The sequence below is a fragment of the Silene latifolia genome, chromosome X (genome assembly GCF_048544455.1).
Source record: "Silene latifolia isolate original U9 population chromosome X, ASM4854445v1, whole genome shotgun sequence".
Lineage (NCBI taxonomy): Eukaryota > Viridiplantae > Streptophyta > Magnoliopsida > Caryophyllales > Caryophyllaceae > Silene > Silene latifolia.
The window spans coordinates 317,474,381-317,499,713 of NC_133537.1; the positions used below are offsets into that span (position 1 = coordinate 317,474,381).

At 41.8% G+C, this 25,333-nt stretch overlaps 1 protein-coding gene across 1 annotated transcript in view; it reads left to right on the top strand.

Annotated features, from left to right (window-relative positions):
* LOC141620609 (uncharacterized) overlaps positions 1 to 24,918 on the top strand; it is an 81,742-nt gene extending 56,824 nt beyond the window's left edge. The window contains exon 2 of the mRNA XM_074437435.1: positions 24,274 to 24,918. Within this exon, the coding sequence (XP_074293536.1) occupies positions 24,274 to 24,918 (645 nt within the window). The remainder of the gene's footprint in view (positions 1 to 24,273) is intronic.
* The last annotated feature ends 415 nt before the right edge of the window (positions 24,919 to 25,333 follow it).

Genomic DNA, 25,333 nt, shown 5'->3' on the forward strand with positions numbered 1-25,333 from the left:
CAGGTCGCGTTAAACCTGTTGGTATGTTTTCTTCCTCTTCTACTTTTATTCATATGATTGAGATTAACCACGCAAGTTACGGAACTTGGGTACTAGATACTGGTTGTGGTTCTCATCTGTGTAATCATGTGCAGGGGCTCCGAAACATCGAACCCCTCGTAAAGGGTGAGGTGGACCTACGTGTCGGGAATGGAGCACGAGTGGCTGCCGTCTCGAGGGGAACATATGTGATCCAGCTTCCTAGCGGATTTGAGTTATCTTTATATAACTGCTATTATGTACCCAGTCTTTCTAAAAACATTATTTTAGTTTCTGTACTTGACAAACTTGGTTTTTCATTTGTAATAGAGAATAATTATTGCATTTTCTCATTACACGATATGATTTATGGCAAGGCAGTCTCCATGAACGGAATTTATGTTTTAGATCAGACCACCGAAATATTACACGTAATGAATAAAAAGTTAAAGGTTGGTGACAAAGATCAAACGTATCTATGGCACTGCCGTATGGGACACATTAATGAGAAACGCGTAAAACAGCTCATAAAGAATGGAGCTATCTCGGCCTTTGATTTTCAATCATTTGGCACGTGTGAATCATGTCTCATCGGTAAGATGACTCGGATTTCCTTCAAAGGTGTTGGAATGCGCGCTGCTGACCTATTAGGACTCATACACACGGATGTATGTGGACCTATGTCAATCACCGCACGAGAAGGTTATAGGTATTTCATCACTTTCACGGACGATTTAAGTAGATATGGCTATGTTTACTTAATGAAGCACAAAAGTGAATCCTTTGAGAAATTCAAAGAATACCGAACAGGTCTGAGAACCTCTTTGGGTAGAAATATTAAAAAACATGCGTTCGGATCGTGGTGGCGAGTATCTTTCTCACGAGTTTGATCAACACCTTAAGGGCTGTGGGATTGCCTTACAGTTAACTCCACCTGGAACACCTCAGTTGAATGGTGTGTCCGAACGGAGAAATCGAACACTTCTTGATATGGTTCGATCCATGATGAGTCACACGGTATTACCTGATTCATTATGGGGTTATGCTCTTCTGGCAGCTGCTCTAATACTTAACCGAAGTCCGTCTAAAGCTGTTGACAAGACTCCATATGAACTATGGAAGGGAACGGTCCCTAACTTGTCCTTTATACGGGTTTGGGGCTGCGAGGCTTATGTCAAGTGGAGACACGAGGATAAGCTCGGCCCGCGATCGGTCAAGACATACTTTATAGGCTATCCTAAAGGAACACTTGGTCATTACTTCTATTCGACAACCGAACAACGTGTTTTTGTTGCGGCTAGTGCGACATTTTTAGAGAAGGAATTTCTCGAGAATGCAAAGAGTGATAGAACCTTCGAACTGTCGGAGATTCCAGAACCAACTACCGAGCAACCATTGGAGGAACCAGTTCCTTCAACCCCGGCTGCGGTTAATATTCCTGAGGAACCTAGGAGGTCGGGAAGAGTCTCTATTCCTCCGGACAGATACATCGGTATGGTCGAGGAACATGACATAGATGACATTCTACTCTTAACGAGTAGTGAACCCGCAACCTATAAAGGTGCCATGACTAGTTCTGACTCAAAGCTATGGCTTGAGGCCATGCAATCCGAGATGGACTCTATGTATGAGAACAACGTATGGGATCTTGTTGACTTACCTGCTAAGGTTCGTCCCCTTCAATGCAAATGGCTTTACAAGATAAAGCATTTTGTGGAAGGTCAACAAGATATCTATAAAGCACGACTAGTTGCTAAAGGTTTCACCCAAGTGCCAGGTTTGCACTACGATGAGATTTTTGCACCCGTAGTAATGCTGCGTTCCATTCGGATTATCTTAGCGATTGCCGCTTTTCATGACTATGAAATTTGGCAAATGGACGTGAAAACCGCCTTCTTAAACGGTTTTTTGGAGGAAGAGTTGTACATGGTGCAACCCGAAGGTTTCATCGATCCTGAACATCCTAAGAAAGTATGCAAGCTTAAGCGTTCCATTTATGGACTTAAGCAAGCATCTCGGAGTTGGAATCATCGCTTCGACCAAGTGATAAAAGAAAATGGATTCATTCGATCAGTCGAGGAACCATGTCTCTATATCAAGTCGAGTGGGAGCAAGATTGTCTTTCTAATATTGTATGTTGACGACATACTCCTGATTGGGAATGACATACCTCTCTTAACTTCGGTGAAAGTATGGTTGAAGAACCATTTCCAGATGAAAGATCTGGGTGAGGCACAAAGAATTTTGGGCATCCGTATCTATCGAGATAGATCACGTCGGATGTTATCTCTCGTCAGAGTCTTACATAGACAAAGTCCTAGAGAGATTCAGCATGACTAACTCCAAAAAGGGGTTCCTTCCTATGGCTCCAGGGGTGCATTTGAGCAAGTCTCAGGCACCAGAGACACCGGAAGAGAAAGAGCGCATGACACGGATTCCTTATGCTTCGGCTATAGGATCAATCATGTATGCCATGATATGCACACGTCCGGACGTGGCATATGCATTGAGTATGACAAGTCGATTCCAACAGCATCCAGGTGAATCATATTGGCTGGCTGTCAAGAACATTCTTAAGTACCTACGGAGGACTAAAGATTGGGCATTGACTTATGGAGGCCCTCAAAAGCTATGCGCAACCGGTTACGCAGATGCTAGCTTCCAAACGGATCGAGATGACTCGAAATCTCAGTCTGGATTCGTTTTTACTCTTAATGGCGCTCGATCACCTGGAAGAGTTCTAAACAAAATTACAGCAGATTCTACGATCGAGTCCGAGTACTATGCCGCGTCTGAAGCTACAAAGGAAGCGATATGGATGCGTCAATTCTTACATGGACTATCCGTAGTGCCTAGTTCGAATGACCCGATCACCATCTATTGTGACAATAGAGGTGCCATCTTCCAGGCTAAGGAGCCCAAGTCTAGCAACAAATCTAGGCATGTACAACGGAAAGCTCATCTAATCCGAGATTACGTGGAGCAAAAGGAAGTAGTTATAGAAAAGATTGCTACTGATGATAATATAGCAGATCCTCTCACTAAACCATTACGACAAGATAAGCATGAAGGGCACGTTCTTTCCATGGGAATTAAACGTGTTCCTGAGTTGTAGTACTCTTTTATGGATTAGATTCATTCTTTTTGTACTCTATACAACATCATCGTTTTTGATATTTATATATATTTTGTTTTTCATGTGGAATTGTAGGACAATTTTTGAATACCACAAAGTGAACTGAACAAATATTATATTTCTAGTCCTTAATTGCCCACATGAGCTGATAACTCTGGCAATTATTTTGTGACGTTGGTTGATGGTGGGTTCAACAAGCCATAAGTCAAACGGTTGACTGACCAATCACAGAGGCGAGTTATGCGGATCTCTCGTAGGACACAATTGTGACATCGACGTGGAGTCCTAAATGTTTTATAACATTCGGTGCCCGGTCGTGGATAGGACCTCCATGGTGATCCTAAGAGTCGATTCTTTTGACTATCGATTTTCTCTTGAGACTAAGCGCATGATTTTGGGTGACTTTGGTTTCTTTCTCACGGTCATCCGTAACAGGGGCCAAGTAGATTTTTTCTGGGTCATTTCATGTTGTGCTTAGATCGGAAGGAGTCGAGTTGAAGGAAATATTCAGCCTTTATCGGGTACTCGATATTTCTCGGGGGCCACTCGAGAGTCAGAACTAAAATGCATGGCCATGCTCGGATACGGATTCGTTTTATCAGTTAAGTTACTCTCTAGTCGGGAAACCACTCTTGATCTGGATCGATTGTAAAATACGACCTTTACGGATCCGGATCTGCAAATTGTTTTACATTGAGTGGGAGAAATTTTAAATGAATATGAGAATCGGTTATCGCACATACACTTGTACGGACAAGTGGGAGTTTGTTGGAGCTTGTGTCCTCCGGTTAGTGCGGATAACGTCATTGCACATACACTTGTACGGACAAGTGGGAGCTTGTTGGTGGTATCCTTGATTAGTGCAAGGACTTATAAATCTCTAAAAGGATCAAAGGGCATACTTTTGGTATTATTATCGGTTGATCCACGTTTATCAATAACGGTTGGCTTGCTAGATAAGTTTGACGTTATTGTCATACGGATGGCGGTGATCAACTGGTCCCTAAAAGTCACACCTATAGGATACGTTTGAGAGACGTGATGATATGAAAATACGATCATGTTGATGCAATTTTGACTAACAGATTAGTCCGAGTTATTGACTAGTAATTAGTCAAACGTGATGTTGAGATATTTTATTTAATACGGATTAAATAAAATGGGCTAAGGCGAATTAAGCAGTTAATTCGTAAATTGAATGTAAACGATTTATATTTGATTAATGTATATTGAATAAATTAATTATACAATATCGTCTTTGTCGGACATGTATTAATACTTCAACTAACCCGTGTTATTAGTTGATATTTTAATAGCCGATAACCGATGACGATTTATAATAAAAACCGCGTCATATACATTTTAGCGAGTCGAGTCGGATCAGTCGGATCACGAGTTAAATGAGGAGAAAGTGGAAAGCCCACTCCCTCCTCTAGTGACCCGCGGACCGAGGCAACAAAAGGAGAGCCTTCTCTCCTTTTGAAACCTAATTCATTTTGACAACAAAATTAGGGTTTTGGAGATTTTTTTTCCTCTCTGAAACCTAGATCTCACATCTCGAAAAACTCACATCAAGTTCTCTCAATATTGCAAGGCAATTAGAGAACGAATTTCTAGCACAAGGGCATATTCTAAGACGATCTTGGGTGCAACAATTAGGAGGAGGTCTACTTTGATCTCTCTTTGCCGAATTGCACTAGGACCGAAGGTTAATTCTTGTGCTTAATCGTTTTTCATTATATTTCGTTTATGACCATATTTCACATGTTAAATTTACGTTATAATCCTTAAATTTAAAGGGTCTTATACGGATATTACCCTACAGATCGAGTAGTTCTTCACTCGATCGAGCTCTTACAATACACTGGTTCACTCGATCGAGCTGTTCCAAGTGCTCGATCGAGTAGTTTTGACTCCCAGCTGCTGTTTTACGTCTATGGAGCTACTGCTTGACTTTCTTCGACCTCTCATGTTCATGGTCGGTTTGGGGAGGTCCCCTCCTTACGACGTTTTGTAAGTTTTCCGACTCCGCTTCTCCTTTTCCTTTCAGTTTGCATTTCTTTCCCTATTTTTAGTACAATGAGGGCATTGTACGGTTTGGTTTGGGGAGGTATGCATCCATATCTGTGTCTGCATGTTTTCTTGCATTTCTGCTTCCATATTTATTATTTCCGCATGCATCGTTGTTTGTTTCATAAAATCCAAAAAATTTCAAAAATTTCATGTTTAATTTGAGTCGGAACGTTTGAACATTGACGCTACTTTGAACCCCTACTTGAGCCCTGCATTCTCTTGACATCTAGTTGGCGTGATTATGTGCATAATCTACGAGTTTTTGTTTCTCCCTTATCTGAACGAATAGACTTGATTCATTATGTCGGCAAGCTACATTACATTCTGAGGTTAGAGCTTTATAAACTGGTGACATTCATGACCAGTTTCATTTAGGATGTGAGTAGTACTCTCTCTAAGACATGTAACATCAATTTGCATAAGCATGAGTCTAGTCTTCTTAATACCTGTATGCATTCGGTCTGTGGATGGTGACACGTGTTAGGAGAGGCAGTCCCCCTTATTTCATTCTACCCACGAGCCTCACATAGCCAAGTTGCCCTTTTTGTCCTATCAACTACTTTCTATAATACTTCCTACCCTAGCTGAGCTAGTAACGAGTAGTTCTTGGAACGTTTATTGCAATATGGCTATATTATCGATTTCGAAGATGGTGGAAGAATTGAAGGGAAAGAAAGGAAGAAGGAAATTGTCGAAATAAAAAAAAAAAAAAAAAAAAAAAAAAAAAAAAGAGAGAACGAAAAATTGCGAAAAGAAAGAGAAAAAAAAAGACAGAAAAGTTACATATGAAAAGAATCAGAATTGTACAATGATTCACACTCCCATGCCTTATCTATATTTTATGGGGAGTCGACGACCTTTGGTGTTTGTGAGCTTAGTGCATAATTTTGCACCGTTTCATTTTTTCTTCGCCATGAGTACGAAGTTGGGATGCAGTTTATATTTGGATCCGTTGTTGCTAGCCTGGCTATTAACCCCACATATCCAAATTCATTTTAGCCCCTTCTTACCCATTACCTCACTTACCCAAATGTAAGTCCTCAGCACGTGTCTTGGTCATTAGTATGGTTGGAATGCATATGTACGGTTGTAGAGACTTTATTCATGTTAACTGCATGCATGTTCTTATAGGTCGAGTTAGGTGAGTGTCTTACTTCTTCCTATCTTTCACATATATACTCACCTTGTGCCTGATTTTGAGTGAAGAGCGACCCGTGAGAGTCCGATATCTTTTGAGTCTTGCAAGGTCGACGCTTCAGTAAGTTTGAAACATTAATTTAACTCGTTTGCACTTTTCACTGCCATTTTGTCATGTTGTCGCATTAAATTGGTTCTAGTGGATGATTTGTAGCTGATGCGTTGGTCTCGTTCCATTATTCATCCTTAGTTGCATTCATATTTGCTTGGGGACAAGCAAAGGTTTGGTTTGGGGAGATTTGATGCGTGTCTTTTATATAAGGTTTTCACCTCATTTTTACACGCATTTCTGTGCTTTTTATGTAGCATCTGGCTACAAATGCCCCCGAATGTTCTACTTTGGTCCGTTTATTGTAATTTGCAGGAATTGACCGAAGAGGAGCTAAATCGAGCCTTAATTGTCCCAATTGTATGCATTCATGGAAAATAAGGAGCTGGAGCTTGGAAATCTAACACTTGGAAGACGCGTGAGCTGAGTTTGGGAAGCGATTCAAGGTCTAACGTGTTTGTGTAGCTCGATCGAGTGGTTAATCGCTTCGATCAATTCTTTGTACACTCAAGATTGATCGATCGAGCTGTTTTAGGGGTCGATCGAGGAGTTCATGCAAGTGGTGCTCGATCGAGTGGGTCATATTTACTCGATCGAGTGGTTTGGTGATAATTTGCTCGATCGAGTGGATTACTTCTGCTCGATCGAGCGGTTTCCTGTGCTACTGTTAATTTCCGCCTAATTATTTATGGGCTTTTGTAATTAGTCCATAGATTAGGTTTGAGAGTGGAATTTTAGTATAAGACTGAGGGAGAACATCACGTACTCTCTCTTCACTTCGTTCATTTTCACTGCCACTTTTTGTGACTATTCTTTGGATTTTACTCTCTACACTTTGCTACTCGGATTCGGTATTATCAATCTAGTTTATTTCTTAATCCTTTTTACTGCTTTTAAATCCTTCTTCTCTTTGTTTTATAATTGTTCAATCGGTTTCTTAATAGTTTTATCATCATGCTTAGTTTTAATTATTTGGTTATTGTAATTGTTAATCCGACGATTATGAGTAGCTAATTTCCTATGCTAAGACTATAGGGGATCCATAATATGAAGGGAGAGTAATCGATTTACTAGGTTAATCTTTGGTCTTGTCTTTGTTGTTTAAATGCTACAATTAATTGTAATTGCCTAATTGAGTCGACGCAATTAGACCCTTATTCTTAGTGAACCTTGACCTGGACCGAAAGGTTGGAAGAGGCAGACTAGTGGCGAACAATAATAGAGTGCGCAAAACAGGGCGAAAGTTAAACTGTTTACACTTTAGGGTGAATTAAGGACCGAAAGGTGACGTTGCTACCCCTTAGACCGTGCTGCATTGACCTAGGACCTAGATTACTTGACCAGATGATTATGGTGAACCGTTTGTCTTAGCCGTTTCTCCTTTATCTCGCTTAACTCCTTCTTTTTATTTCTCTTCTCCTTGTCCTCTTTAGTTTAGAAACCACATTTTATAAACCCCCAATTTAGTTACTTTGACGAACTTAAGCTTAGCCGACAAATTCCTACCTCTCTGTGGATTCGACCCGACTTCCCTAGCTATATTAGTTAGAGCCGATTGGTTATTTTTGATGTACGCGACGTACGTGTCAAATTTTGGCGCCGTTTGGGGAGGTGGCGCATACTTGTTGCTTTAATTAAGTTTGTCTCTCGTCTCAGGGAATTTATTCCTTGAGACCGATCTCATTTCTGAAAAGCTTTGATTGGTTTTGCAGGTTAGTTGTTGCTTTGAAGGTTTAATTGCCAAAATGCCTACGATTACAGAGCATATAGAGCCATGTGGTAGATGTGGCGAGGAAGGGCACGACCTTTATGAATGTATGGCAAGTGTAGAGCGCGCCCTTGATTATAAGAAGTACAAGCAAGGGGTCCTTTTCTCGCCTTTATGAAGAGATAAAGAGCGTCTCTCGCCCTCTCCACGCCAGCTCGCTACCGATTCCTCCTCTCGCAAACGAAGAAATTGCCGAGTTAAAATCCATCATGTTGAGTATGTCAAAGATGTCACAAAGAATCGAAACAGTTATATCGGAATTGAAAGAACAAGTCGCGCAGTTGACACTCGCGACAAACCAAGCCAAGCTTCTTCCAATTTGCGATTGATCGGTAATGAATTTTCAAAACGACCTTACTCATGAAGAAGACGAGGTTTTGACAAATTGACGATAACTCGGATGAGGAATTAGACGAGTTTTTGAAGGAAATACTTGTGCTGCGTGTCTTTGTAACCACTCGATCGAGTGACTCTTCGCTTTCGATCGAGCGGTTCAACCCATCCCGTCACTCGATCGAGTGAAAATGGTGGTTGATCGAGAGGTGCGAGAATCCAAGTTAGTCGATCGAGTGACACTCTCACTCGATCGAGCAACTCTTTGAAGAAATCACTCGATCGAGTGATGAACATGGTCGATCGAGCGATAAAAGCACTCGATCCAAGATTTTTAAGTGGCGGAAATCCTAATTCACTATCTAATACCGCCACCGTGTCATCTTCCCCTGCTGTGGAGACGTCACGCATTGATAAGGGTAAAGAAAAGGTTGCGGGACCGCTCATCGCTACCAGGGTACCCTTCCCAAGTCGTCTGAAGGACGCAAAGATCGAGCAACAAAGTACGGTAAGTTTGTGGACATCGTGAAGAACCTCCAGGTAACTGTCCCATTTTCCGAACTTGTTACTCAGGTACCCACTTACGCTAAGTTTATGAAGGATATCGTGACGCGTAAGAGAAATTTGAGTGAATTTGAGACAGTTTCATTTATGGAAGAGTCTAGTAATTTACTGTTGAATAAGGCCCCTCCAAAAATGAAAGACCTGGGCAGCTTTTCTATTACTTGTGTCATAGGCAATATGGTTATTGATAAGGCCCTTTGCGATTTAGGTACCAGTGTTAGTGTCATGCCCCTTCCTATCTGCAAGAAACTGAAGATGAGTCATTTCAAAGTGACTAACATTACCCTACAGATGGCTGATAGATCTGTTAGGAGACCCTTAGGTGTCTTGGAGGATGTGCCTGTGAAAATAGGCAAGCTTTACATCCCAAAGAGATTTCATTGTTTTGGATATACCGAGGACACCCGGACCCAAATTACCTTAGGAAGACCATTCCTTTTTGTACTGTGGGGCCGTTATTGATGTCGACAAGGGCGTCGACTCTTGCGAGAGGGGATGACGCTATCACATTCGATTTGCCCAAGATTTTTAGCCCACCCAATGATAGAGGACACTTGTTATTCGGTCGATATCATTGACGAGTCTATTTATGACTTCTGGTCGGGTTCTTCTATGAAGGACCCCTTAGAAGCTCTTATACTTTTTGATGAGTGTGCATATAGCCCAGACGACGATGACGCTGCGTTGGAATTGCTTGTTGATGATTTAGATGAGCACGAAGGAGAGCAGGTGGAACAAATGATCAACACTCTTTGCTCCATTGAGGTAAAGGTACCGGAACGTAAGCCTCTCCCTTCTCATCTTAAATATGCTTTCCTAGACGATACAGAGCAATATCCAGTCATTGTTAGTGCCAAGCTTAGTGATGATCGGTGACCTCTTTGCTAGTTGTACTTAAGAAAAACAGAAGGCAATGGGCTATTCATGGATGATATCACGGGGATTAGTCCCGATATTTGTATGCACAGGATAGAGTTGGAGGAGGATCACAAACCTTGCGAGACAGTGGCGCGCATTTGAACCAAAAGATGCGAGGATGTCGTGATGGCCGAGGTAATGAAGCTGCTTTGGATGCGGTATTATTTATTCGTCGGTAATTCTAAATGGGTGAGTCCGACAGGTGGTCCCGAAGAAAGGAGGGACAACGTAGTTAAGAATGAGAAGAATGAATTAATACCTACTCGAGTAGTGACTGGTTGGCGGATGTGCATAGATTACAGACAGCTAAATGCCGCCACCAAGAAAGATCACTTCCCCCTTCCTTTTATCGATCAAATGGTAGAAAGGTTAGCTTCTCATAAATTTTTCTGCTATTTAGACGGGTATTCGGGGTTCTTTCAGATCCCTATCCACCTGCACGATCGGCCAAGACTACATTTACCTGTCCTAAGGGCGTTTTTGCGTATCGTAGAATGCCTTTTGGTTTGTGCAATGCCCCCGCCACCTTCCAAAGGTGTATGATGGGGATATTTTCAGAGTATATTGAGTCTATCATGGAATTTTTTATGGATGACTTTAGTGTATATGGAAGTTATTTTTCTGACTGTCTGTCTAACCTTGAGAAAGTGTTGCGGTTTTGTATTGAGGTTAATCTTGTCTTTGAATCGGGAGAAGTGCCACTTTATGGTCAACGAGGGAGTTGTCTTAGGGCACTTGGTTTCTGATAGGGGAATAGAAGTTGATAAAGCAAAGGTGGAAGTGATTCAGCAATTACCACCTCCTGTTAATGTTAAGGGGGTGAGGAGCTTCCTTGGTCACGCGGGCTTTTATCGCCGGTTTATCAAGGATTTCTCCAAAATTGCTAAACCACTCACACAATTCTTTGCTTAAGGATGCCCCTTTTGTGTTTATCGATGCTTGTCTTTTCGCTTTCAACAGGTTAAAGCAGGCCTTAGTCTCTGCGCCGATCATACAGCCTCCCAACTGGAACTTGCCGTTTGAGATCATGTGTGATGCGAGTGACTATACACTAGGAGCGGTGCTTGGCCAGAGGAAAGACAAGGCCTTGAATGCTATTTACTATGCGAGCCGAACTCTGGATGAGGCTCAAGTGAAGTACACTACCATCGAGAAGGAGCCGTTTGTAGTTTATGCCTTAGAAGTTTCGTACTTATTTAGTTGGGTCGAAGTCACTTTTTTACCGACCATGCGACTTTGAGGCATCTCCTTGCTAAGAAGGAGGCTAAACCACGACTCGAGATGGATACTCCTTCTTCGGGAGTTTGATTTGCTGATTAAGGATAAGAAAGGAGCTGAGAACGTTGTAGCTGATCACTTGTTGCGGCTGATGTGACAAGAAGGGGAAGATTCTCTACCCATTGATGATTCTTTTCCTGACGATACTTTATTTGCTGTTGTATCGTCTATTGTTAACCAAGAACCTTGGTATGCAGATATAGCTAACTTCGTTGTCGGTGGCGCCGCCGACCTTTCTCATCGAAGAAAAGAAGCGTTTTCTATATAACGCTAAGCATTTACAGGATGATCCCTACTTGTTTAAGGAATGTGCAAACGGTCTCTACAGACGGTGTATTCCGCAGTGGGAGACCAAAATAGTCCTGGAAGGTCACTCCCTCTTCATATGGTGGTCACCACGGTCCATCGCGCACCGTGGCTAAGGTACTTCGATCACGGTTTTTTCTTGGCCTTCTTTGTTTCGACGCTAAGTCTTTTGTTTCACTGTGATGCATGCCAACGATCAGGGAACATTTCGAAGAGACATGAGATGCCACAAAACGGCATCCTAGAGGTTGAGGTTTTCGATGTCTGGGGCATTGATTTCCAAGGACCGTTCCCATCCAGTAAAGGTAACAGGTACATCTTAGTAGATGTAGACTATGTGTCAAAATGGGTTGAGGCAATTGCTTCACCTCATTGTGATGGTAAGACCGTGATAAAGATGTTTAAAAGGATCATATTCCCCCGTTTTGGTGTCCCTAGGGTCGTCATTAGTGATGGGGGGATGCATTTTAAGGAAAAGAAACTCACTTCCATACTGTCTAGAGTTGGTGTCCAACACCGGCGTGGTTTGGGGTATCATCCCCAAACTAGTGGTCAGGTAGAGGTCTCTAATCACGAGTTAAAAGAGATCTTGTCTAAGGTAGTTTCTAAATCACGGAAAGACTGGAGTCTTAAGCTAGATGACACATTATGGGCTTATAGAACTGCCTTTAAGACACCAATTGGTGCATCACCTTATAGGCTAGTTTATGGGAAATCGTGTCACTTACCTGTTGAGTTGGAATGTAAGGCCTGGTGGGCAATTCGTGAGCTTAATTATGATCCTAAGTAGTGTGGTCAGAATAGTCTTTTGCAGCTAGATGAATTGGAAGAGTTTAGGCTTAATGCCTATGACAGCTCGCGCATTTACAAGGAAAAGACGAAAAGATGGCATGACAAGAGGATCCTACCTCGGGAGTTCCATGTGGGGCAAAAGGTGTTCTTTGTTTAATGCCCGGTTGAGATTATTTCTGGTAAGTCAAGTCCAGGTGGAGTGGTCCTTATACGGTAATGCAATTTGTTACCAAATTTGGATCCGTGGAGCTTGAAGATTCCGAGGGTCATAGATTTAAGGTGAATGGCCAATATGTGAAGCATTACCATGAGGCGAGTGAAGCGGACAATCGCGTTGAAGTCTTGCGTTTCGACGAGCTCGACGTGCGATTAATTGATGCCGAGAAAGGTCGTGCGGGACCTCTTAAACAGCGCTCTCCGGGAGGCGGCCCGGATCATTTTATTTGTACTTTTGTTGAACTATCTATTTTCCTTTAGCTTTACGTTGAACTTTAGACGCTGTTTTATGAACCTCCTTTGTTTTTCCTGTTTTTAATGCGTCTTAGAGTCAAGTACTCGATCGAATGATTTTGTGTTCGATCGAGCACTTTCGATGCAATTTGCTACTCGATCGAGTGATATGCTCCTCGATCGACCGGATCCAAACCGTGCTTACTCGATCGAGTAGTTCTTCACTCGATCGAGCTCTTACAATACACTGGTTCACTCGATCGAGCTGTTCCAAGTGCTCGATCGAGTAGTTTTGACTCCCAGCTGCTGTTTTACGTCTATGGAGCTACTGCTTGACTTTCTTCAACCTCTCATGTTCATGGTCGACGATGATTCACACTCCCATGCCTTATCTATATTTTATGGGGAGTCGACGACCTTTGTTGTTTGTGAGCTTAGTGCATAATTTTGCACCGTTTCATTTTGCTGCCATGAGTACGAAGTTGGGATGCAGTTTATATTTGGATCCGTTGTTGCTAGCCTGGCTATTAACCCCACATATCCAAATTCATTTTAGCCCCTTCTTACCCATTACCTCACTTACCCAAATGTAAGTCCTCAGCACGTGTCTTGGTCATTAGTATGGTTGGAATGCATATGTACGGTTGTAGAGACTTTATTCATGTTAACTGCATGCATGTTCTTATAGGTCGAGTTAGGTGAGTGTCTTACTTCTTCCTATCTTTCACATATATACTCACCTTGTGCCTGATTTTGAGTGAAGAGCGACCCGTGAGAGTCCGATATCTTTTGAGTCTTGCAAGGTCGACGGTTCAGTAAGTTTGAAACATTAATTTAACTCGTTTGCACTTTTCACTGCCATTTTGTCATGTTGTCGCATTAAATTGGTTCTAGTGGATGATTTGTAGCTGATGCGTTGGTCCCGTTCCATTATTCATCCTTAGTTGCATTCATATTTGCTTGGGGACAAGCAAAGGTTTGGTTTGGGGAGATTTGATGCGTGTCTTTTATATAAGGTTTTCACCTCATTTTCACACGCATTTCTGTGCTTTTTATGTAGCATCTGGCTACAAATGCCCCTGAATGTTCTACTTTGGTCCGTTTATTGTAATTTGCAGGAATTGACCGAAGAGGAGCTAAATCGAGCCTTAATTGTCCCAATTGTATGCATTCATGGAAAATAAGGAGCTGGAGCTTGGAAATCTAACACTTGGAAGACGCGTGAGCTGAGTTTGGGAAGCGATTCAAGGTCTAACGTGCCTGTGTAGCTCGATCGAGTGGTTAATCGCTTTCGATCGAATTCTTTGTACACTCAAGATTGATCGATCGAGCTGTTTTAGGGGTCGATCGAGGAGTTCATGCAAGTGGTGCTCGATCGAGTGGGTCATATTTACTCGATCGAGTGGTTTGGTGATAATTTGCTCGATCGAGTGGATTACTTCGCTTTCGATCGAGCGGTTTCCTGTGCTACTGTTAATTTCCGCCTAATTATTTATGGGCTTTTGTAATTAGTCCATAGATTAGGTTTGAGAGTGGAATTTTAGTATAAGACTGAGGGAGAACATCACGTACTCTCTCTTCACTTCGTTCATTTTCACTGCCACTTTTTGTGACTATTCTTTGGATTTTACTCTCTACACTTTGCTACTCGGATTCGGTATTATCAATCTAGTTTATTTCTTAATCCTTTTTACTGCTTTTAAATCCTTCTTCTCTTTGTTTTATAATTGTTCAATCGGTTTCTTAATAGTTTTATCATCATGCTTAGTTTTAATTATTTGGTTATTGTAATTGTTAATCCGACGATTATGAGTAGCTAATTTCCCTATGCTAAGACTATAGGGGATCCATAATATGAAGGGAGAGTAATCGATTTACTAGGTTAATGCTGGTACTGTCTTTGTTGTTTAAATGCTACAATTAATTGTAATTGCCTAATTGAGTCGACGCAATTAGACCCTTATTCTTAGTGAACCTTGACCTGGACCGAAAGGTTGGAAGAGGCAGACTAGTGGCGAACAATAGAGTATTGCAGCGAGGGCGAAAGTTAAACTGTTTACACTTTAGGGTGAATTAAGGACCGAAAGGTGACGTTCGCTACCCCTTAGACCGTGCTGCAATGACCTAGGACCTAGATTACTTGACCAGATGATTATGGTGAACCGTTTGTCTTAGCTGTTCTCCTTTATCTGCTTAACTCCTTCTTTTTATTTCTCTTCTCCTTGTCCTCTTTAGTTTAGAAACCACATTTTATAAACCCCCAATTTAGTTACTTTGACGAACTTAAGCTTAGCCGACAAATTCCTACCTCTCTGTGGATTCGACCCGACTTCCCTAGCTATATTAGTTAGAGCCAGTTGGTTATTTTTGACAGGTACGCGACAGACGTGTCATCTTCTATGTGTCTTTATGTCAATTGTTGTCTTCTTATCGCTTCTAATCTGATATTTATGTATATTCTTTATATATTCAGTGTTCAGGTCTTCTGCTAGGTTGGCCAGCTTTACTGCAAAAGATTTAAAGGCTGGAGTGGCTAGAGTTGATGAACAGTCCAAGAGCCAGGAGGCCAGTGGGAGTGACAAGACGCTTGATATTTTGGTTTCGATGTCCGGCCTCCCAAGAACCGCCTGTGCTAGTATCACGTGAGGTCGTTGTGCTTCTAAAAGGAGAAGGAAGATGTTATTCCGAAGAGGAAGGGGGAGAGAAAGAGCCTATTCGTGCTCAACCAATCGGGAGTATCGGCAAGTGTCCGCTAGGATTGACGATATGGATCTTTGCCCGGGCACGGATAGATGAATTATCTGCAAAAATGGGCGGCCAGCTTTTGTCTGCTAATACCCTTGAGTCTTCTACTAAAGTGGTTTCTATCCTGACTTCTCTTGTGACAAAGGCTGCTGAACTTGCTTCTCAAGCTAAGGAGGTTAGTTGTACAGGGATGTTTTAATTGTTCATGTGCTCTTTGTGTTGCTTTATATTGGGCTGATTAATTTTGTTTCTTGTAGGGATTGGATGTCGGGTTGGCTCGCTTGTCACTCGGGGATGCCAGGCCAGGGTTTCTAGCCTGGAAGAAAACGGGATAAGGTTAACCGTGAGTCGCACACATCCAGGGGTAATGAAGTAGTACTTCAATCTCATTTGGCGGCGACTAGAGAGGCATCCGGGTCGCTATAGTTTGTGAGGTGGCTGCAAAAAATGCCGAGAAGGTTATCGGCAAGAGTTGGAGGTGTGAAGGGAGAGCTGGCTGCGAGAAGCGGCAATGCAGATCAGTGAGGAAGAATGAAGAGCTTAGTCTTTGAAAAGGAATTAGTGGAGGCGCGCTTTGCGATGCCGCTCAAGATTTCTTTGGGAAAGGCCGGGTTGATGCTATGAGGGATCCGGAATCTGACCGGGCTAATTGGGATCCGGACCGGGATGAGACAGCATTGGACACTCAGTATCCTGATTTGGCCAACATGGGTCAAGAAGAAGAGGTGGATTCTCCTCCCTCCAAGGAAAAATCTGGTGATCAGGAAATGGTGGATGGTTGTGAGTCGGTTACTGGCTCAAAACCTACTTAGATTTATGTTTTTTCTTTTTGTTTTGGCCCATCCAGAGGGGATGTTCCTGGAATGGATATTTAGGTTTTTTTTTGGCCCATCCAGGGGTATGTCCCTGGAATGGATAATTATTAAGTATGAGGCAAGGCCGGCTATTTTGGATGAATAAATATTTGGTCTTTGTTGGTTCCTTTTTGTGTTTCGATAAGGTACTTTTGTAGTATTGGATGTTTTCTTGGATCGGCGATTATTCGGATCCGGATCGGGCCAGGCCGGATCCGCCGAGTTCATCGTGTTATGGGTGGGGTTATTGCACTGTCTAGAGGGCTTACGTCCCCCTGCCATGGGAGGGCTTATGACCCATCTATGTTATACAAGTCAGGAAGAGGTTTTCCAGATTTGTATATTAAATAGAGCTCAATATTTTAAGGCATGTTTTGCAACTGAAAATTGGGTATCAGTTGGATATTGGTGGGGTGGCCCCCAATCTTTAAGATTTGTTTTAAATAAAATGCAGTATGTAAAACAAGTATTGAAGATTCTACTTGGTAAAAGTAAATATGAGAATATTGACAATTACTTGGGCACATAATTGAAGAAATCATATACGGCATTTATTCATATAATGGCAAGTATCATACATTTAGTTTCATATCAGGCCAGGCAAGAAATGTTAAGGTGAAAATTATACCGATTTGGGAGATACATTTTATATGTGAAATAGTTTTAAGTGTGCAATATTCCAAGCTCTTGGGATCATTTCGCCGTCCAGGGTTTGTAATCTATAAGCTCCCTGGCCGACTATTGAGTCAATCAGGTAGGGACCTTCCCAGGTTAGGGCCAATTTGCCAGCATTCTTTTGTTTTGTGTTTTGGAAGACTTTCCTGAGGACAAGGTCTCCTACCCTGAATACCCTGGCTTTGACAGTCTTGTTGTAGCTTTTTGCAACTCTTTGCTTATATCTTCGCTAATCTAATCTTTGTCGCATCTCTTAGCTCTTCCGTTAAGTCCAGGTTGTCCTCCATTAGAGGTATATTGCTTGTTATTATGTTCAGCCATCTGGCTGATGGAATGTCGACCTCGTACCGGGATTACCGCTTCACATCCATAGACTAAGGAGTAGGGGTTTGGCCTGTGGATGTTTTAGGCGTGGTTACGTCGGCCCGGAGGACCGGGGGAGCTCTTGACCCCATCTCGCCTTTCCTTTTTCTAGCTTCTTCTTTATGCGGTGATTACTACTTTGTTCTTTGGATTTCGCTCGACCGTTAGCTTTTGGATATCTGGCGTGGAGGTTACTTGGTTGATGTTCCATTGAGCACGAGAAAATTTTTGTTCTTTTTCCCACGAATAGCGTGCCATTGTCGCATACTATTTCAGAGGGGATGCCATATCTACATATGATGTTGTGTTTGATGAATGCTATGACATCTTTTTCCTTGACTTGCCTGTATGAATCAGCTTCTATCCACTTGGAGAAGTAGTCAGTCATTGCTAGCATGAAAACTTTTTGTCCGGGTGCTTGAGGTAGTTTTCCTACTATATCCATGCCCCACTTCATAAATGGCCAGGGTGCGGATATGGAATGTAGTTCCTCAGATGGCTGATGGATATATGGTCCATGCATCTGGCAAGCTTCACATTTAGAGCTAAATTCCAGGCAATCGGCCCTCAAGGTGGGCCAATAATAACCTGTTCTAAGTACCTTGCTTGCCAGGCTCCTTCCGCCTTTATGATTTCCACAGTATCCTTCGTGGATTTCTGATAATATCTGTTCAGCTTCTTGTGGTTCCAGGCATCTGAGGTACGGCCCAGCCTGCGATTTCTTAAAAAGCACGTTGTTAATAATAGTATATGAAGCAGCTTTTATTTTTAGTGCTCTGGCATCTTGCTTATTTAGGGGAAGGATTCCCTGTTGTTGTAGCCGATCGTAGTAGGGTTTTGTCCAAGAATTGGCAACATAAATTGGGAAACTTTCATCTTGTTTATTTATTGCAGGTTCTAATAAATGTACGATGGGTATTTTGTCGAAGTCAAGGGGACTGAAGTTGGATCCTAGGTCGGCTAAGGCATCGGCCTGGGTATTCAAGTCCCTGGGAATTTGGTCAATATTAAAATTGCGGAATTTTGATTTTAAAATTTGAACAATTTCCAAATAAAGCATCATTTTTGAGTCTTTTGCAGTATATATTCCGTTTACTTGGTTGGAAATAAGAAGGGAATCAGTACGTACCTTTAGGTTTTGCACACCAAGGTCAATACATACCTTTAATCCAGCTATTAGGGCTTCATATTCTGCCTCATTGTTGGTAGCCTCAAATGCATAGCTTATAGCTTGTACTATCTTATCCCCCTGTGGCGATTTTAGTACTACCCCCAGGCCTGTGCCTCTCATGTTGGCTGCACCATCGACAAACAGGGTCCATTCTAGGTCTGTTTGGTCATTGGTCGGTTTATTTACTTCTTTTATTAGGTCGGGTTCGGGGTTGGACTAAAATCAGCCACAAAGTCTGCTAGTGCTTGTGACTTAATTTTTGTCCTTGGTTCAAATGTTATGTTGTATGTGCTTATTTGGGTGACCATTTGCACATTCGTCAGGACATTTACGGCTTCCTAAGTACGGACTTGATAGGAAGATTGGTTCGACTATTATAGGGTGGGTTTCAAAGTATGGTCTTAATTTTGTGCAACTCATAATTAAAGCTAAAACATATTTTTCAAGTAGGACATACCGATCTCGCATCCGGTAGACTTTTACATACGTAATAGACGTGGTGTTGTTGTCCGTCCGCTTCTTTGACCAAGACCGCACCGACAAGCCAGCGGTTTGTGATCGATAGGTATCTTGTCGGGGTTCATCTTTGATTGGTTTTGCAAGGGAAGAGAGGATAGATATATTTTCAGGTCCTCAAAGGCAAACTGATGATCGGGGTCCATTGAAAGTCTTTGTTCTTCCTTAGCGAGACTATAGAATGATTTGCACCTCTCTCGACGATCTTGAAATGAACTGTTGGGGCCGCTATTCTTCAGTCGACTTTTGTATGTATTTGACCGTCTTTGGTGGTTCTAGCTCCAGGATAGCATTGATCTGTTCAGGGCTGGCTTCTATTCCTCTTTTTGTCACCATATAGCCCAAGAATTTGCCTGCTGAGACTCCAAAATGGCATTTTTGTGGATTGAGCTTCATATTGAATTTCTCCAGTATTTGGAAGGCTACTTCCAGGTCTTTGATGTGGTCTACTGCCTTTTTTTACTTGACTACCATGTCATATATGTAGACTTCCATGGTATCTCCTATTTGGTTTTTGAACATCATGTTGACTAGCCTTTGATAGGTTGCACCTGCATTCTTTAATCCAAAGGGCATAGCAGTATAACAATATATTCCTCTTTCGGTGATGAAAGTTGTGCTTTCCGATCTGCAGGGTGCATCTTTATTTGGTTGAATCCCTTTGGAGGCATCCATGAATGTTAACATCTCGTGGCTGTAGTGGCATCCACCATTGCATCGATGTGTGGGGGAAATGAATCTTTTGGGCAGGCTTTGTTTAGGTCGGTGTAGTCTACACAGACTCTCCATTTGCCGTTTTTCTTTTGGACGACTACTACATTTGCAAGCCGGTCGTGGTACATTACTTCCCCGATCATTCCCATGTCCAAATGAGCTTGTCAACTTCTTGGTTGATGATTTCATGCCTCTCTGCGGCAAATTTTCTTCTCTTTTGTTGTACAGGCTTAAATGATTTGTCAATATTCAACTTATGAGTTATAATATCACTTACCGTCATATCAAAATGTGACCAAGCAAAACAGGACATTTTAGTTTTGAGAAAGGCGACCGGATCGGTCCGACCGAGTCCGGTGCATCTAACCCTACAAGTACCTTCTGTCGGGGAACTCGGGTCCAAAATGACCTCTCCTATTTCCATCTGTGTTTGTGCAATATATTCTTCCCGACGGATGAATTTAATTGTTATACAAGGGACTTACGACTTTCGGGGTTTCAAAGCCTCGGGTGTAGCATTCCGAGTCGTCCTTTGTTCTCCCCGATGGTGGTTATCCCCATTCGGTTGGTATTTTCACACATTGATGGTATGTTGATGGGATTGCTTTGACGTTGTGGATCCATGGTCCGCCCAGGATTACGTTATATGAGGATAGGCAATCCATTACCCCGAATCTTTCATACGAAGCCACGCCTTCCACATAGGTTCGAGGCTAATTTCTCCCAGGGTGTTCTTTATTTCTCCGCCGAATCCAACCAGGACGCTGGATTTCTTGATGATCTTTCCTTCATCTATTTTCATAGCTTTGAGGACGTCAAGCATCACCAAATTGATTGAAGCGCCTCCGTCATCGTGATTCTTGATACCTTACATCGTGCCAATTTGCATGGTGATTACCAAGCTGTCATGGTGTAGATCTGATATTCCCTGCAGGTCCGAGTCATCAAAAGTAATAGCAGGCAATGACTTGGACCTGGAAGGGGGCTGAAGTCTAAACTCCCTGGATATTCTTTTGGCAGCCGAGCTGGTCAGACCACAGATTTCTGATCCTCCATTTATGAACTTGACTTCATAGATGGGGGGAGGAGGAGGTGGATCTCTGCCGTTCCCTGAATCTCTCTTGTTTTGTCCTTCATCTTTGTTCTTTGGCTGCTGGATTAAGTCCTTCAAATAGCCTTTCTTTAGGAGATATGCCACATGTTTCCTGAGTTGGATGCATTCTTCTGTGGTGTGCCCGATGTCCTGATGGAAGTCACACCATCTCGTTGGGTCTTTCCTGGGGTTGTCGGAATTCTTGGGCCATCTGACCGTATCTCCCAGGCTTTCCAGGCGTTTGATTAATCTTGCAGTATTAATAGAGAAGTTATATTCAGGAATAGTTGGAAGCCTAGAAAGGTTACCTTTGTGTTCTTGTGCCATGTTGACTTCAGGTCGTTCAGGCCTGGAATAGGGTGTTGATCTGGGGTTGCCTCCTTTCTGGTAGGAGCTTTTCCTATTAGTGTGTCCATAGCCTTGCTTTCCTCCGGACGAGTTTGTTCTGAAGTTGAGATCTTCCTCCAATCTGACATGTTCTAAGGCGATGGATTGAACAGTGGCAAAGGTTGGGCATGCTTTCTTGGTTAAATCTGCATAGATGTCACTGTCAAGCATGACTCCTTGCCTAAAGGCTTCTACCGCTGTCTCTTCGTCACACCTGGGAATGGCCACCTTCTCTTTGACAAATCTTGCCAGGAATTCTTTGAGAGATTCTTCAGGAAGTTGTTTCACCCTGAACAGGTTACTGGGTCTCTTGGCCATGTCTCTGCTGCTTGCGAATTGTTGATTGAAGGCATTGATCAGTTCTGCAAAATTCTTGATACTTCCATTTGGGAGATTAATGAACCATTGTAATGTCGCTCGGTCAGGGTTTTACCAAAGCCTTTACACATGCAGACCTGCCTGAGTTCACGGGGTATTGAGGCGGCCAACATCTTCTGTTTGAATATGGCAACGTGATTTTGTGAATCGGAGGTCCCATCATAAGTTCTCATGGATGGGATGGTAAATTTCTTGGGAAGATCAATCTTTGCAATTTCATCTGCAAAGGGTGAATCGCAAAGTGTCAACTTCTACTTGACCACGTGGTCCGGCACGGTATATTTTCTATTTTGTTGTGGAGTTTTTGGATTTCCTGAAGCATAGCCATCATTATTGCTGCTTCAGTTTTGTTTGTTTCATCATTGGGAATGATTTGGGTACCGGATAATGTATCCTTCTCCGAAGTTCCAAAATTGGAAAAGTTAATGTTTTTGATAATGGATGAGAATGGGGTTCCTGGTTCGAATCTGGTATTGGAGCCTGAAGCCTGATTTTCCAAATTTTTCCTCAAGCTAGACTCAGATTCCTTCAGCCTATTGATTTCTGCTTCTGCTTGGGCTGCCTTCTCTTGAATTGCCTCCAATTCTTTGATTTTAGCTAGGGCAGCCGCTAATTGTTATTTTGGGGTGAGTTCCACCATTTTTGTATGTGAAAATTAAATGGAGAATGGTAAAAGGAATTTTTTGATTAAAGAACTAGATGCCCCACGGTGGGCGCCAATTGTTTTAGCAGGATTTCCCCTGAATGGATCCGGCTTGATTAAAGAGTAATTTGGGTATCTAGTTCTATAAGTTTGGAATATCGTGAGTTAATAACAAAGGAAGAATTAAGTATAAAGAATATCGTTTGTATTATTTTGATAAGCTGAGTACAATCTTGTGTGTGTAGCTGAATATTCAGGAATAAATGAGAGATAAATTGTAAATAATCGATCAATAATGAATCTCTTTACAATTGTTAGATTCTGCTATTTATAGTTCTACAAATGCTAACGTTACATTCATCCTCAACGTTCCCCTTGATTGTCGGGGCTGTTAGCTGGAAAATAGGGCACATTCCCTATTAACTCGGTTGACTCGTTCTTCTTTAACAAATCGTCCTTCCTTTCCTCTTGCACGTTCAGATTTACTAAGATTATGTGCTCCTTGTAGTTGTACTTGGTCTTCCATGAGAGTAGGACGTGGTTATTAGTTCATACAACTGCCTCTCTTGTTTATCTTTTTAATCCAGCCTGTTTGAATGTCCTGCCAGGCTATTCTGCACTTACCATCAGGCTTCTCTTCCAGGATTTAGTAGCCTGCTTACTATAATATTCTTCAATAGCCAAATAGTAGTTAGATTTGCCCGATCTCTGGTTGCCTCAATCCCCCTAGTAAGGTCGAGGCAGTTAGAGTCGGACCAGGCTAAAGCGGGCCTAACAAAGATCGGAGCGGGATTGTGATTGCGATTATAGTTCGATTAATGTTTCAATTATGTCTTTTGAATGAAATTAATGTTTAATTATGATGTTATTATTTTCATTCATGGTTGAGTGTTTACTCGTTTGATTATGATTGTTTCCGCTGCCCTAATTGAATTATTTCAATTCTTATGATGCCCTAATTGAATTATTTCAATTCTTATGATGTCCTAATCGAATTATTTCAATACGTATGATGTTTGTATTTTATTTTTTATGGTTCTTAATCGCACATCTACACTGTTCACCGACAGCACTATTCACGAGCACTGTTCACGCAGAAAGTTACTGTTCATCAGTTTTGAGTGTCGGATTTTTATGTTATAATAATGTTTTTCGAGTGTAAACGGCGTTCTAAACCAGACTGCATAGCAGGATTAGCGTTTTTAAGCCTAATTCTGACGTCTTCATTGAGTTTCAGGACGTTTTTGGTTAAAAATTATGATTTTGTGTTTTATTCATAATAGTTCTCGATCGAGCTAATGTTTCACTCGATCGAAACTCTTAAGCATGAATAAGTTCCTTCTCGCATTATAGTTTACGATACCTTATGTTTGATTATGTATGCTCGTGTGATATTTATATTATTAAGTACATAAGTTAATATAATTATCATATTGTTGTTGTAAGCCTACATATTATTTGTGTAAATATATCATTTGATATCGAATGTAAGAGACTTTCGCATTATGACAAGTTGAAATTCACCACAGTGATTTCATCTCGTACGCGATCAAATCTCATAATGGAATCATATTGAACATTCACATTAGGTTGAGGTTCGCCACAGTGGACTCAAATTATGTAGTGAATTTCCGACTAAGCATCTAATGGAGTAAAGTAACTTGTATTAAGGTTTTACCCACAGGTAACCTGACATTAAAGTGAAACACTCATTAAGGAGAGTATACTCTATTATGTAATTAAGCATGTGTAGGTTGTCCACAGATACTATACTTGCCTGATGAATGTTTATGAGTTACTCATTTAAGTTTCAAGTCTTAGTCATAATTGCTATTGTGTGTTAAACTCAAAGCCTAATGTTTTGAGCATTGTTCATAATGCAGTACCGTTGCAAAGCTCTCTCAATAACTGTGTCCAAGCTGTTCCGCAACTTGATGGTACTAATTACTCAGAATGGAAAGAGCATCTCGAGTTCTATTTAGGGATCCTTGAACTCGATCAAGTGCTTAATGGGTCAGCTCTAGCTGAACCAGCTTCTGATGTGAGTAAAGAAGTACTTGAAGAGTATAACCGGTGGAAGAAATTTGATAGTCTTTGCCTAAAGTTTTTGCGTCTTACCACTGCACCAAACATTAAGTCCTCCATTTCGGAGACAGGCTGTAACACAGCCAGTAAGTACATGGAAATCATTAAGGAACGCTTTCAGACTACCGATAAAGCGGTAGCTGGAAGGCTTATGTTTGAACTTATCACTGCTAAGTATAATGAGAGTGTAACCACCATGCAACAGCATGTGTTACACATGACGAATCTGGCAGCTAAGTTGGGAAAACTGGGCATGAAAGTTGAGGATCCGTTCCTCGCCCAGTTTATCATCAACTCTTTGCACGATAAGTTTGATACTTTTCATCTTCATTACAACACCGTTAAGGAAATTTGGAGTGTTAATGAATTGACCAATAAACGGTTCAGAAGCAAGAAGAATCAAGAAAGATGAGGCTGATGCCTCAAGTAAAAATCTTGGCTTATCCAGGCACATCATGTGCATCATGTAAGCGGGAAATCTAAGGGTAAGTTTGGAAACAGAAAGGGCATGAAGTCCGGCCCTTCCGATAAGTTGTCTCGGATCGCGCATAAAGAAGGATATTAAGAAGCGGGAAAGTTATTTTTCCGTAAGAAACCAGGCACTTTCGAATGATCGCATAAAGCGTAAGAATTGGTTCGAAAAGAAGGGTAAGCCTTTGGCTTTAGTATGTTTCGAATCAAATTATGTTGAAGTTCCTTCTAATACATGGTGGCTAGATTCGGGCTCTAATGTACATGTTTGAATTCCTTGCGGGGATTCCTTACGACAAGAACCATAAATCCAAATGAGGCCTCCTTATACATGGGGACTAAAGATAAAGCCTCCG